General features: G+C 36.1%; 1 protein-coding gene across 6 annotated transcripts in view; it reads right to left on the bottom strand.

Annotated features, from left to right (window-relative positions):
• CMC1 (C-X9-C motif containing 1) overlaps positions 1-12,975 on the bottom strand; it is a 136,334-nt gene extending 123,359 nt beyond the window's left edge. For 3 of the 6 annotated variants that reach the window (XM_087945638.1, XM_087945637.1, XM_087945639.1), the window contains exons 1-2: positions 12,911-12,975; positions 8,174-8,251 (exon numbers count right to left, since the gene is read on the bottom strand). In XM_087945638.1, the coding sequence (XP_087801764.1) occupies positions 8,174-8,251; positions 12,911-12,935 (103 nt within the window). In that variant the 5' untranslated portion in view covers positions 12,936-12,975. The remainder of the gene's footprint in view (positions 1-8,173; positions 8,252-12,910) is intronic. The other 3 variants (XR_015745658.1, XM_026686586.2, XM_026686585.2) reach the window with 1 other exon arrangement.
• Between the last annotated feature and the right edge of the window lie 1,908 nt (positions 12,976-14,883).

Raw genomic sequence — 14,883 nt, 5'->3', positions numbered from 1 at the left:
TGCTGAGGGGGGAAAGCAGCCCTGACATCTCTGCTGCCCCCCCACAGCCCCAGCCATTGCTGCCTGGAGAAGGCACAGGAAAAGAAAGCAAGCAGAAACATAGTTCTCGCTGGGGCGAAAGAGCGGAGATCGGGGAAGGCACAGGCAACAGAAAATGGCACTTTTCAAAGGCGACAGCTTGCATCTTCTCTTGCCTGTACTTTCCTTGATCTCAGATCTTTCGCCCCAGCAAGAGCTATGTTTCTGCTCACTTTTCCTGTGCCTCCTGGGGAGTGATGGCTGGGGCCATGGGGGGGCAGCAGAGCAGAGCGCCGAGAGGGACGAGAAAACTGACGATGCCCCATTCCGGACCTCTGAACTGGATGGTGAGCTCAGACTTGCCCAGTCTACCTCCTCCCACCATCACCAGCCAGTACTTTTCCTGCCCTAAGCCGTCCCTACAGCCCGCAGCCAGGAGAGGCAAGCTGGAAGGTACGGGAGTGCCACACAAATGCAGGTACCTGCACCTTCCAGCCATCTCCATTGCTTCAGCCCGCCTGTGCTGCCAGCCCCTCTTGCTGCAACAGCACAATTACTTCATCCTGGCTGGTGAGGGCTGCACTGCTTTTTGCAGGTTTGCGCTTGGCCAAAGGGTGGGGGCCAGCAGGTGGGTGGTATAGCATTATGTTCCCTCGCAGCCTGGATTGCTTTGGAGGATGCTTTGTGGGGACATTTCTCTGTGGACCAGCAAAATTTTCTCATGGCCCACCAAACCCCTGCCCAAGAAGGAGATCTTATATAAAATTAGTGATAATTCCTTTTTTCCTTTCCACTTATATTTTTGTTTAATTAGGTATTACACCTTATTATATACAGGTTATTGAATTTTCTGTAGTACAATATTCAAAACAAGTATCAAGTGTATTAACTAAGATCCATTTTAAAGATGGGATATATTGCTCCAATCTGTTTTGTTTCAGCTCCATTTTGCCAATGAAGCCCCTTCATACAATAAACAATTGTAACTCTTGTAGGCTTTGATCAAATAAAATATAGCAATTTTTGAGTCATCTGTTGTGAGAAGGGAATAGCTACTGACAATTAGATGATCCTTGTTCTCTTTTTTTTTTTGTTAAGACATCCATGTGTTATATAGCATTAATAACTGTGTGAGCAAATAAACCAGTATAACTTGGTGGATTTAGGAGGACTGATTTCTAAACCTCACTTTAGTGACAATTTTTGAGATAAAGAAGCATTTTATCAAAGTAATGCTTCTACATGCCGAAATCTTTATAAAGACTTTTTTAGTTGAAACATGATGTAGCTGTCTTAGATCACCAGGCAGCATCGGAGTAGTTCTGGTAGACTGTTTACCTTAGTCAAGCATCAAACCCAAATGATTCTGTTTAACAATTTCACTGCTTTATTAGTCTTGAATTTATTTGATTAATAATTATGAAACTAAGGTGAATTACTATGTACAATTGCTTGGGAGTTAGTTCTACTAAATTAGGTAAGATTTCCAAATGCATGAAGATAACAGAACTCAAATTCTAAGCAGTTTGTTTCATTTTCTAGCTTAAAATTCTTCAGAAAATTGCATATATTTCTATTATCCTTAACTTTTAAATTTTGAGATTTTACTATTTTACATTTGCATCAATTCAAATTAAGAGAGAGAGTAAGGATGACACTACCAGGAGAAAAAAATTCAAAGCTTAAACTTCTCACTATGCTATCATCACCTTGAAGTCAATTTTCACCTTTTTCACTGGCTGAATCTGTTATCTTACATTTTGCTTTGGGGCTCATGTGTTCTTGCAATATAGCAGTACTGGATTATGAGAATTCTGACAAGCATGTTTGCAAAAAAAAAGTCACAATGCTTACATTCTTGAAGGTAGAAAATCAGATTCCAAACTAATTCTATAACTGGTGAAATAAATATAAAAATATAACTAGAGATTGAGAGCAACTATACAAACAAATCAGTGACTCAGGTTCAATCAAATATAAAAGTGAATAAGAATAATAATCAAAAGAAAAATAAATATATCAATATTAATTCTTACTTTTGCAAATACAGTACTGTCCATTCAACAAGAAACAAGAGATCAGTCAAACCTTTGAAATTAAAGGAAACTACAATAACTAGAATACAGGGACACAAGGGAAATTATGGGGATCACAGCTAGCAAGAAAAGAATTCAACTTCCTTGCATGCTACTTTAATGTAAGTTCTCCTTGTGTTCAGTATTTGTTAAAAAGCATTATCTACACACCACACAAAATATTAGGTCAACTGGCTTCCAATCACAGAGATGATGTTAATTTTCTGCATCATATTCTAATAGAAGCTGTGTGATGAAATATCAGTTAGTGCATTTGAATTTAAACTAATTCTATTAAAATCTCTAGGATTTAAATCAGCTTAATTTAGTTTAATAACAACCATACTTATATCAAATGTTTCAGATTAACGTAGAGATAATTCAGAACTTGAGTTTCTCAAATATGCCTTGTACCTAACTATATCACTTCATTCCCCATTCTCTACTTTCCAAGATGCTATACAAATATCAAATATGGTACCTCTTACCATAATTCTTAGCCAATCCAAAGGCAATGTATGCATCTCTGAACATATACATGAATGTAATTATGGAAATGCAAAATTCCACAGCTAGAGAACAAACATATAATTAGGATATAGGTGATGCCCCAAGGTAGTTATCTTTCAAAGATGCTAGACTATATCTCCCATAATCTTATTCACTGGGAATACTTATTTAAATTAACACAACTAGAAGCTACCAATTAGAAAAGAGGGACTTGAACTTTATTGCTGTTTTACTATGTACCACGCAGAGCAGGGTCTTCCAAAAGAACATATTTCCATTATTTTATTTCTACAAAAATAAAGTAGGGGGGTGAAAGAGACTTGGAAGCAAAATTAATATTAGTAATAAGTTATTTATAATTATATTTCCCACTATTACATTTTACAAAACTATTATCCTAGGAGTCAATTGAAGAATTCAGTATAATATATACCGGTAAGTATAACTAATGCATGTATATAAAATATTTTGTAGTCAATGGGCTGCAATCCTGGAATGTCCTAATCTGACTCAGAATTGATTATTCTGCTTGTTCCAGAAGCGGTTCAATCTCAAAATAGCTACCACAATTTATTTCATGATCAAAATAGATATCCCAGACAATTTCTGGTACCCATGAAATATTTTGACCATGAAGTATTTTGTACACTTCTGTAGTATTAACTGTATGACCAACTGAGAAGTGGTATAACATGCTAATTAAACAAAATGGAAAAAATGCTACTTAATCAAATCATAAGTTCCTGAAGTAACAAAGAAACATGGGGAGGACATATGATGAGTGCCCCCAACTATTGAGGCTTTTATTCAAATGAGTAAGCAAATTACAGGACGCATTCAGATTGCTGAATCCACCAACATTTTCAAAATATTTTTTCCATTTGTAAGAGGCACATATAAAAGAGTGCTCCACAAATGAGAATGCTCCTCAACAGAACATGGCATCAAGAAGTATTTTATAGAGAAAGTGAAAACATAAGACAGAACCTTTATACCTATGACACTATGTGCAGTAGGGAAAATCTAGATAAACATATGAATTAATAAAACATGCTTCTAGAATCCTTATGTGAGAAAGATAGATGAAATCAACAAGTTCAACAGGTAGAGGATGTATGGTTAAAATCACTTTAGAACTAGTGTGGATTTCCTTTAAATTTAATACTAATCAGTTTTTCATCTGTTTTTCATCATTCAAGCCAACATTAGGTTAAATTATTTTTATTTTAGACAGGGTAGAAATTTAATACTAATCAGTTTTTCATCTGTTTTTCATCATTCAAGACAACATTAGGTTAAATTATTTTTATTTTAGACAGGGTGGAAATAAATGTCTTTAGCTTCTGTAAATTGGACTCAAAACATCTCTTCCTAGACCTAAACTGAAATGAGAAAAAGTATAGAAGTAGGAAGCAGTTGTTTCCCAAAATAATTGGGAAGTATGATATGCCTATCAAGTATTAACCTGTTTATGAACTATTTTAAAAAAGTAACCATAATAAATACATGTTTTGTTTTCCATTCAGCTCTTTCTAGTATCCGACTGCTTAATAAGCTAGACTTGTGAACTGCACGCGTTCAACTAAGGTGCCATACTTTTTAGTATTTAAACAGCATCCAAAGTTGCAATGAATGGACAAGAAAAAATATATTTTCCACATGACCCTGATAGAAATCAACTTATGAAGCTGTTGTTTGCACAGTAAAGCATATTTCTACTACTAATAGTGGAATCTTTTCTTGCTACATAAATAGCTACATCTGGGAGATTTTTTTATATAAGAATATAATTTATTTTTCCCTCCCACATCTTCCCATTTTTTAAAGAAGCATGCTAATTGCTTTTGTTTGGTTAATATTAAATTTATTAATGTGCCCTAAAGTTATTTGATAAGCTTTGGGGCTTTGTTCAATTTGCTCCTTTAATAAGCACTGATATATAATGTAAAATTAGGATTAGCATTTATGAAACTGTAAGATAGTTTGTTTTATGTTATGTAAATGGAATAATATCTAAACCAGCCATAAAGGCCTGGGAGAATATTTTAAACAAAGATTTAAAACAGCTCTTGCAATCTGTTCAGGGTGTATATAAATACAATTAAAATCATTTACAAGCAAAACATGTAAGTGTAAATGCAGCCCAAAAAGTATCAATAAATTTAATTTTCAATTCAACAATATTTCCATTTGTTCCAAAAGATTGTATTTGTATTTTCAATTCAACGACTTTCAGGCTTGTTCCATAAAAACATTTATGTCATCTTTTGTTTGACTAACAATTGTTAAGGTGGAATATGCAAAATATAGCTAATACTCAATGCCTCATATGACATATCTATTTTCCTATTATAATAATACTTTATTTGTGGTCACAGACCAAAACACAAGTACAACAAAAGAAGAACATGGGAAAATTAGTCATGAACAATTGGTCACCAAAAACTTAACTAAGGGGAATTACAGGGTTCTCCTCTGATGGTTACAGCTCTTAAAAAAAATTGGAAACCTGAGAAGTGATGTATAAGGAGTCATCCCCTAAAAAATTAAGAACAAATGACTAACATTGGGTCTAGAAGGGTCTATTTCAAGGAGAGACAGTAACTTAGATCTGCCTATATTATACATAGGGCAATATAAAAGGACATGCTCCACAGTTTCAACCTCAGCTCTGTCACAAGGGCATAGCCGCTCGTTAATCGGGAGCCTCTTAAATCGCCCATCCAGTAGTGCTGAGGGCAGAACATTAAAACAGGCTAGGGAGAAAGCTCTTCTATACTTGGGAATGGTTAGAGTGTAAAAAATAGGAAGCCACCCTCAGTCCGTAATTATTAAATTGACTGAAGATCAGAGGGGAGCAAGTTTTGTTAGCTCTGGCTCGTAGATATTGCAAGTCAATGTCCACAAGCCATTGGACTACCCTAAATTGGGCGTCCTTAAGGCCATAATCTCCCAGGGCATTCCCCGTAAAACCTAGCAGGTGTAATTTCTTCATCAGGTCCCTCTCCCAACGAGAAATATGAGAGTCAGCGAACGCCAGGAGAGAGGTAGCTACCAGGAACTGCCAGAAAGAGCACCCGAACCCACCATTTAAAGGTGTTAATCCACACCATACATTTGACTGATCGAGTAGCCAGCTCTAGGTACATCAGAGCAAAACCAACACAAGGAGGAAGACCCAGAAGTTTTCTAAGAAAGACAGCCTGGGTTCTTTCAATACAATCCTTGAAGCCCTGTATCCATATGGGAATTCCGTAAAGAGTTTGAGCCAAAGTTTTGGTTCTGTAAATACGCAGAGCAGAAGGAATAAACTGGCATCCTTGGGTATAAAAAAATCTTAAAATCCGCTGATGACTACAGGAGGCCGAATTCAGCACCTGGGTTCGATGTCTAGTCCAAGCACCGGTGTTCTGAAATTGAATACCTAAATACTTAAAATGGAAAACCTGCTTAACAGCATTACCATTGATAGCCCAGTTATACAAATTTCCAGGCTCTAGAGAACACCAATACTTTGGATTTGTCATAATTAATGGACAAGTGGTTCTCAGCATAGTAAGAGCCAAATGCAGAAAGTAATCTTTTTAGACCTGGCCTTGACAATGAAAGGAGGGCCGCATCGTCAGCATAAAGGAGAAGTGGGATCTTCGTAGTTGACAGCTTTGGGGCATGGGACTCAATACGTCCAATGTGAAAGGTCAAGTCAGATAAGAATAAATTAAACAAAAGAGGAGCCAGAACACAACCCTGCCTTACTCCATTCTTAATTCATATGACATACAGGAATTCAAGCTAATTCAGAATCTTATGCATACATGTACAACTCATATTTGTTTATGCATATACAAGGCCAAATAAGGAGAAAAAAAGTTAATTCCTAGATAGGTGTAGACCAACCCCACCCCGTACCTTCTGTTTTGACAACTCGTATAGTCTAAACCAGTGGTCGCCAACCGGTGGGCCGCGGGAACCCTCCGGCCACTCACTCCTTACCTGGCAAACTTGCCTGCTAAGTTGCTATTTTGCCTTTTTTTTCCAACCATCAGCTGTTCTGCTGTTCTGGGAGATTTAGATTAGCTAGAAAGCAGGAAATCGTTGGATTTCTTGCTTTCTAACTTATTTTTAGATCTTCAGCTTTGCAAACCTCCCTTAGGACTAAAGATTCTATTATTCAATTGCAGACTCAGATAGCCAATGGCAGAAACAGATCTCTAAATGAATCTGTGATTCTGTGAGCAACTCAATCTGCCTGCCTGCTTTGCCTGATTTTGGGTAAAAGTTGCTCTTTTTTTAATAAAAAAATCAATATTTACATACATGGTGTCTTGTGAGTTAATTTTGTGAGTTTGCTTGCAAGCAAATTTTATGTGACAGACTCAGGTAGCCGATGGTAGAAAGATAAATCTCTGAATCTGTGACCAACTCAATCTGCCTGCCTGCTTTGCCTGATTTTGGGTAAAAGTTGCTCTTTTTTAATAAAAAAATCAATATTTACATACATGGTGTCTTGTGAGTTAATTTTGTGAGTTTGCTTGCTAGCAAATTTTATGTGACAGACTCAGGTAGTCGATGGTAGAAAGATAGATCTCTGAATCTGTGACCAACTCAATCTGCCTGCCTGCTTTGCCTGATTTTGGGTAAAAGTTGCTCGTTTTTTAATTTTAAAAAATCAATATTTACATAAATATTTATAATATTTACATACAAGCCATGCCCACCCAGTCACATGACCACCAAGCCACACCCACAAATTAGGCCACATCCAAGAACTGGTTGTTAAGAAATCTGAATCCCACCCGCCTCTGTGTGTTTGTGTGTGTGGGGGGGGGGGGCGGGAAGTTAGATCAGATCTCTCTCTTTCCCACCAAAGTCAGTAAGCCACCATCAGTCAAAATTCATATTAGTGGTCCCCAAGATTTAAAATTATGAGTTTGGTGGTCCCTGAGGTCCAGAAGGTTGGCGACCCCTGGTCTAAACCCCCTGCCACTTTTCCTTCAACATCTGGCACTCCCAGGAACCATGATTGTCAAATCTCAGTGCAGGTTCTGGCCATTAGAAGCATGGTACTACCCATAATCAATTCCATAATCCTAAAGTAGCATGAACAGAGCATAATATTTTTATATTTATAACCAGTAATTGAGAGGGGGAATTGAGAGGGGGAATCCATTCCCCACCTATCCATTTGACATGGCTCTATTTACTTTGTATTTTATGTTATCCTCTGATAATCTCAAGTGCATCAAATACAGATAGCCTTTGTTCAGTGACTGATTCAGACAATGATTACTTTGGACAGTAATGAAAAATTAACTTTACAATCAATGGCCACACTGATGACTTTTGCAGCATCTTTTAATCATGTCAGTTAATAAGCACTGTCCTGTGCAAAATCATAGGCAAGGTTGCAGTTGCAGTTGCAGTTTGTGATTTTTCATTTAGTGATTGAGGATGGCTTAGAAAGAAAGCTAATTACTGGATTGGCTTTCATCAACCTAACTGCAGCATATGATTAACCATAGGATATTGCTACACAAGTTAAATAATATCACTAGAGACAATAAGCTTACCAAAGACATTAGCAGCTTTCTCCAGAACCGAAGATTTTATGTGATGGTAAGAACAATAGATGGAGGATGCAAAACAGGCTGCAAAAAGGAAGTGAATTGTCTCCAGTGTTGCATAACATATATATAAACGATCAACCAGCCCCTAACAACAAATATCTATTCATTTGAATGGTATGAATGATACAGCAGTGGCAGCACAAGGATAAACTTTTGAAGAGGTAGCCAGGAAACCTATGGTAGCACTTGAAAAATTAGGATATTATTACACCATCAACCATGTAAAGCCATGTGTGTATTATTAATCAAGATATACAAGTGTTAAATGTAATAAATATGAATATTAACATTCTACTGTAGGAAAAGGAATATGTGGAATTTGACTGACATAAAAATAATATAGTGAAATATTACATAAGATAATGTAATATTACAATTTAATAAAAGCAACTGTATTATTATAATTGCATAAAAGATACCTTGACAAGAATTACATAACTTGTTAAATGTAAATATGATAAATACTATTTTATTTGTATCAAAATGTAATTAGAAAGGGGATTTTTTAAAATATAATAGTGGCATAATTAGAAATTAAAAAGGAGATAAACAATGGACAATTATAATTTAATATAAATTTGTTAATTATTAGAAATATATAATACTTTAAACACTGCAAATATGATTATTAATATAATATCTGTAGTACAAGAAGTGATGTTAAGAATATAGAGATTGACATAAAAATAACATACTGTAATACAGAATAATAAGATTGATAATTTAACAAAATATGTGTATTAATATCAAATTTTGTTAGATTGTCAATTGTATTAAATATGAAGAATATTGTCATATTTGTTTTAAAATATAAGACACTCCGGAACTACACCGTTCACACAATGTTATGCTTGCTGAAACAAAAAATAAAAAAATTATTGCAAAAAAAGAAAAACCATTTAAAGCCCAACCGAAAGACCCAGGCATGTGCTTTCAATCTTAGAAATCAAAATGCAAAGGAAAAGCTAGATGTTATGTGGCTAGGGAACTGACTACACCACTGTCCAATACTGAAGTATCTCGGAATGGCACTCAACAGGACATTCTCTTTTAAACAGCATTACCTGAACCCTAAAGCTGAAGTCAACACATGGAACAATATCTGGAAATTGATAAACTATACATAGGGAGCACAACCATCTATCTACATTGCGCACATAAGCTTTGGCCTTGAGCGTCTCTGCAACACAGTATGGGGCACATCTGCACACGTGAAATAAGTTGATATCGCCATTAATGAAGTAGTATGCTTAGTGCACATTGTCTCAAACCTATACCCACTGAGAAAACATTGTCTCACTGGCATTGCCCGACCCATGATCAGGAGAAAGGTAGCAGCAGATGCTGAGAGATCTAAGCAAGAGAATGATCCTCAACATCCTTTGAATGGACATATTCCCCAAGCCTGCTGACTCAGATCTAGAGACAGCTTTATGGCAAGAACAAGCATTATTAAGGGTACATGAGAACAAAATCAAATTAAAAGATAGAGGAAGCAAAGAATAGCATTAAAGAAGGATATGGCTGAAGGATCTGACCTTATACTACTTGGAGAACCATGAATAGGTTTAGAGTTGGAGTGCCTAAAACCAATGTGCTCAAGTGGAGGCTCTTAACAAATAACTGCATGCTATGTGAATGTAAGAAACACACATCTGCTAGTATTTTGCTACTACCATAAATATGTACTGGTAACTTATTTTGGCCAATGACAAAGCCAAGAAGGTAACTTCATTCTGGTAGTTTAAAGTTTGATCTAGATACAGAAAAAGAAGAACTTGGTGATAGTTTTGCTTGATGCCTGGGTCACTAGTCACTAAATAAGGCTGCATGTATGGCCTTTTTCATCTCCAAAAGTTTCTGTGTTATTATGGAATGGGAAAGCAGCTTCCAAATATATACTGTAGTTATCTCAACAGAATCTCAACAGATGTGAAGCAGAAAAGAAAGCAATCTAAAAAGTCATTATTATAAGGTTTAGGATTATATTTTGAATTAAAATTGTCTAACTATGTTACCATTTTAACTAGGGCCACTGTGGACCTAGAAAGGGCAGCAGATTTGTAATAGTTCTGAATGCAAAACATCCCTGGTTCATTTCGCATATGTTTGGTTAAAAAGATCAAGTAATAGGAGCTAAAACCTCTGGCTGATAAACCGACAAGCCACTGTTAGAACAAAGGAGATTAGATTAAGTGGAGAACTACACTGTTCACACATTGTACTAATCTGTAATACAATGCAGTCACTATAGGCAAATTATGTATACAACAATGTTTTTCAAATATGGCAACTTTAAGATGTGTGGGATGCAAGTAGAAGTTTTAAAGTTGCCAAGTTTGAAAAACATTGGCTTAGAACAATGTATAAGTATGCACAGGTTATAGAAATATATATATATATATATATATATATATATATATATATATATATATATGTATGTATGTATGTATGTATGTATGTATGTATGTATGTATGTATATGTATATGTATATGTATATGTATATGTATATGTATATGTATATGTATATGTATATGTATGTATGTATATGTATATGTATATGTATATGCATATGTATATGTTTTCTTAAGTTTTTGCGGGTACTTACATGTATGGTATTCAGGTATTTTCCCACATCATTATAGTTGTGCTTTTAAAGTTGTAGCAGCGTTTCGGCAGAATCTCATCTGCCATCATCAGGCTTCTGTATCGTGTTCATCTGTGAGTCAGACTTTTACAGTTGTTTCAGTTTTAAATTTGGGGCTAGCCTACTGCTGTGCCAGAATGGTTTTTTCTTCATCCTGATTGGTTGGGAGTCTTGGACTGTGTTTATTGGTCTTGGAGTTTCCTGTGTTCTGCTTGATTGGTGTTTCTAATATCTTCTGTCTGTTTTGTGGCTTTTTTTGTCTTGGTTGGCTGGCAACATTGTGTTCCTGTATTGGAGGCTTTTGGTGCAGCTTGGCTCCGAGTAAATGGACGGCTATCATTTGTTAGGAAGCTAGGTTTCATCTGGGTGCCTGGTTGGGGTATGTTTGAGCTGGAGGTATCAGGGGGGATCTGTTTGTGCCCAGGTGTTTGCCTGGCTTGTGGTGTGGATATTTTTTTGTTTGTGAGTGCAGCCTTCCAAATAATTGACAGTCTGGTGGAATCATCTCTTCTATTCATGCTTTCAGGTCTTTTTTCAATCTCTATGGCTTCTCTGATGATTCTGTGGCTGGGGTTTACTATAGTGGCTAGGGTTTTGGTGCCATTGAAGTTGATGCTATGACCTGTGGCTTTCATGTGTTGGACTAGTGAGGAAGTGTGTTCCAGCTTTTTTACTGCATTTTTGTGTTCATCCAGGCGGGTACTTATTCTTCTATTGGTCTGTCCAATGTATGTGGCCGGGCATGATGCACAGGGGACTTCGTATATGCCTTGGTTTTCCAGGTCAATTTTATCTTTGGGGTTTCTAAGGATGGCTGCTATTTTTCTGTCTGTTTTGAAGGCAGTCTTGATGTGATGCCATACATCTGCCGAAACGCTGCTACAACTTTAAAAGCACAACTATAATGATGTGGGAAAATACCCGAACAAAACTGAATACCATACATACATACATACATACATACATACATACATACATACATACATACATACATACATAATTTGTTTGATTGCCAGGCTAGCTTTGTACAGGATATTTCTTTCAGCAATGGCATTCTGGCTTGGAAAAAAGGCACCATAGAAGTTAAGTAAAACATATAAATAAAACTTTAGCAACAACTTAGAAGAAAAAGCAAGAGGGAGGTAAAAGCAGTCCCCAATCAATGTAACATGTTCAATGTTATCACAGCATCATACAGTTTATAAATACTGAGGGATATTTGTAGCATACAAACTAGCATACACACCTGAAAGTTGTTTAAGACATATGTCTCCCTTAGAAATCTATTATCTCTGAGCCACCCTTGCCCTTAGCCACATTGTATGCCTTTACTTCAACCAACTCTAATCTGATGAAGATCATTCCCTCAGAAACTCAAGTTTGCATAGTATTCTGTAAACCTGGAGATTCCTAATAAAAATAATGTTTTAACATAGTTTTATATTATCTCTCTTCCCACTCAAGATTAGGATAGTTCTTTTTATATTTTTAGTTAAATTGTTGTATTGTTTAAAGAGTAATATATGTAATCATTCTGATCATTTGGGAACACAAATAGGTTAAAACTGCTGCATTCTGACTTAATATAAATGAAAATAATCTTCCTTGGTCAACATCATTTTTGCCCGCTAGAAAGTGAAACGTGGGAGCACTAAAACCACTCACAAATCTTGAGTCAAAAAGCAACACTGCCTCTTTAATATAACTTCAGTCCCTAATGACTTAATAATCCAGAGTTTCAAGAATGGAACAATGAATCTGGAAATCTGCTTACTAGGAAAAGCATGGGATGTTTAAAGCATTGTTTTGATAACCTCAATATTTTCTCCACCTTTCTATCCAGCCTGGTCTATTCCTTGCTGGCTGGGAACCACAATCCCAAACTATCTGGAAAACCCCAGTGTAAATTCAGAGAAAAATAAAAGCAGAATTACAACATATGAGAGGGAAAGGGCAGTGCTGCTGATTGTAGAAGCCCTTCACCACACTGTGAGTCCTGTGCATAAATAGCAGGGGAAATAACTGCCCCTACCTGCAGTACTACAGACAGACTCCATCGGCAGCTCCTTGCCTTAAGGAGCAGTTACTGCTCGAAGCAGGAAACAATCCATACGCAAACTCACAGCCCCGGAAACGCGACCTCTACAGCCTTTGTCCTCTACGTCACCATACAAAAACATCCTCCTGCGCTCGTACCGCCCCTGCGTCAAAGAGATTCTGTAGCGGGGTAGAGAAGAGCGGTCCCGCAGAAAGTGCGAAGCAGCGGCCCCTAAGTATTGGAGGGTATTGACCTGGGAGAGCGAGCGCTGTAACCTAGTTTTTCTTCGAAGACTTTTTGCTTCTCATCCAAAAAGCTTCTTTAGCGAAACGTCTTCGAAGAAAACCAGGAAATCCATTGCCTCTTGAAAACGTGCCTTTGGGACAACCATGATCTGGATGACTGAGAATCTGACATTAAGCTGAGAAAAGAGAAGTTTGAAGAATCAATGTGGCATCTTCTCCCTTTTCAGGAAAAGTCCCCAGATGTGTGTGCGGATTGAAAGACTGAGAGAAGTTGGCACTAACAACTTTTAAGGGGATATAGGGACAAATTCATGCAGTTTCATGCAAGGAGTTGTCACCATCTTCTGGATAGTTTATTGACTTTCCTATAGCTTACAAGGCTAGGATTTGGTGGTGGTACTTTTCTAGCCTGACCTTGCTTAGGTTTTTTTAGGTCACTTTTCATAGCCTACCAAAAAATCCTAATTTTTCAGGATTAACAATTTCATCAAATTGAAAGATTCAATAAATGAATTTATTTGTTATCTTTTCTCTTCAATTCATTTCATATGTTTGTTTTGCAACTCAGATTTAATTTTCTGTATTTCAAACCAGGTGAATCTATTTAGAGTTGACAGTCACTTTTCTGTTCAGTGTATATTCATTCAATACCCATTTATTCTTAATTCTTAACTTCCTTCTACATTGTTTCTTCACAAGAAACTACATAATACATAATGTAATTTACTTGCTCTTGTTTCTTGCATACCTTGTACTCTTACCTTTCTGTTAAGCACAGCTATTGCATCTTTCACAATTAACTTTTGGTACAATATTTCTTATGCAATACAATATTTTTGAAGCATTAATTTTTAGTATCTTATTTCTTACTGTATCACTACAAATACCTGACCTCAGTCAACAGCACAGTGCCTTCTGCATAAAAAGTACACATACATTCATACTCTCAATCTTCTAATAGCACTCTTTCATAGGCAACATTTGTTTTGCAGTTATCTGTAGATAGGGGACATCATGCATTCTTGTTTTAAAGAATTATGCTCAATTGAAGTCCAAGGCAAATTTTTCAATACGATGTTAATCCCAGTCTATGCTCTAACCATAAATAGTAAGAACACCAATACTAAATAGTTCTATGCTAATTTGCAATACAATATCAGTACAGTACAAAAAAGCTTAATATTAATTGCATGTAAGGCTAAAATCAGTAGTAAATAATCTGGAATAACAGAAAAATTGGGATTTTGTATATGAAACTGATAGACTAGCAATGTTCTGCAAAGATATAGTAATAAGATTTCTCTTGAAAATATTTTTTAAGATAAAATATAACTTTATATAAAGAGATCATCAGATGGATATCAATGAAATCAAATGGATGTCCCAAAGGAGCTTTTTCTGAAGAGGCTGAAGAAACTTCTTAGATGAGAAGCAAAATGTCTTCAAGGAAAAACAAAGTCAAATTGCCTTTTAAAAAAGCACCTTTGGAATAACCATGATCTAGATGACTAAGAATCTCCATGGAAATCAAATGGACTACATACTTCGAAAGAGTTTTACTTAATCAACAAAAAGCCTCACATCTGGAAGTGAAGTACATGGGCCCTAGAAAATGTTGCTAACAACAGAGCTTGAGAAGTTGATAAAATACAAGGTAACTGTTTAGAATCTTACAAAGTAGTGTAATTAATGTGCTTCATATAGTTTGTAAATATGTATAGC

This window comes from Notechis scutatus, chromosome Z (assembly GCF_049901735.1).
Source record: "Notechis scutatus isolate UNSWTSFEM ecotype Mainland chromosome Z, rNotScu1.2, whole genome shotgun sequence".
Taxonomy (NCBI): Eukaryota; Metazoa; Chordata; class Lepidosauria; order Squamata; family Elapidae; genus Notechis; species Notechis scutatus.
This window is presented reverse-complemented; position numbering and strand designations above follow the sequence as displayed.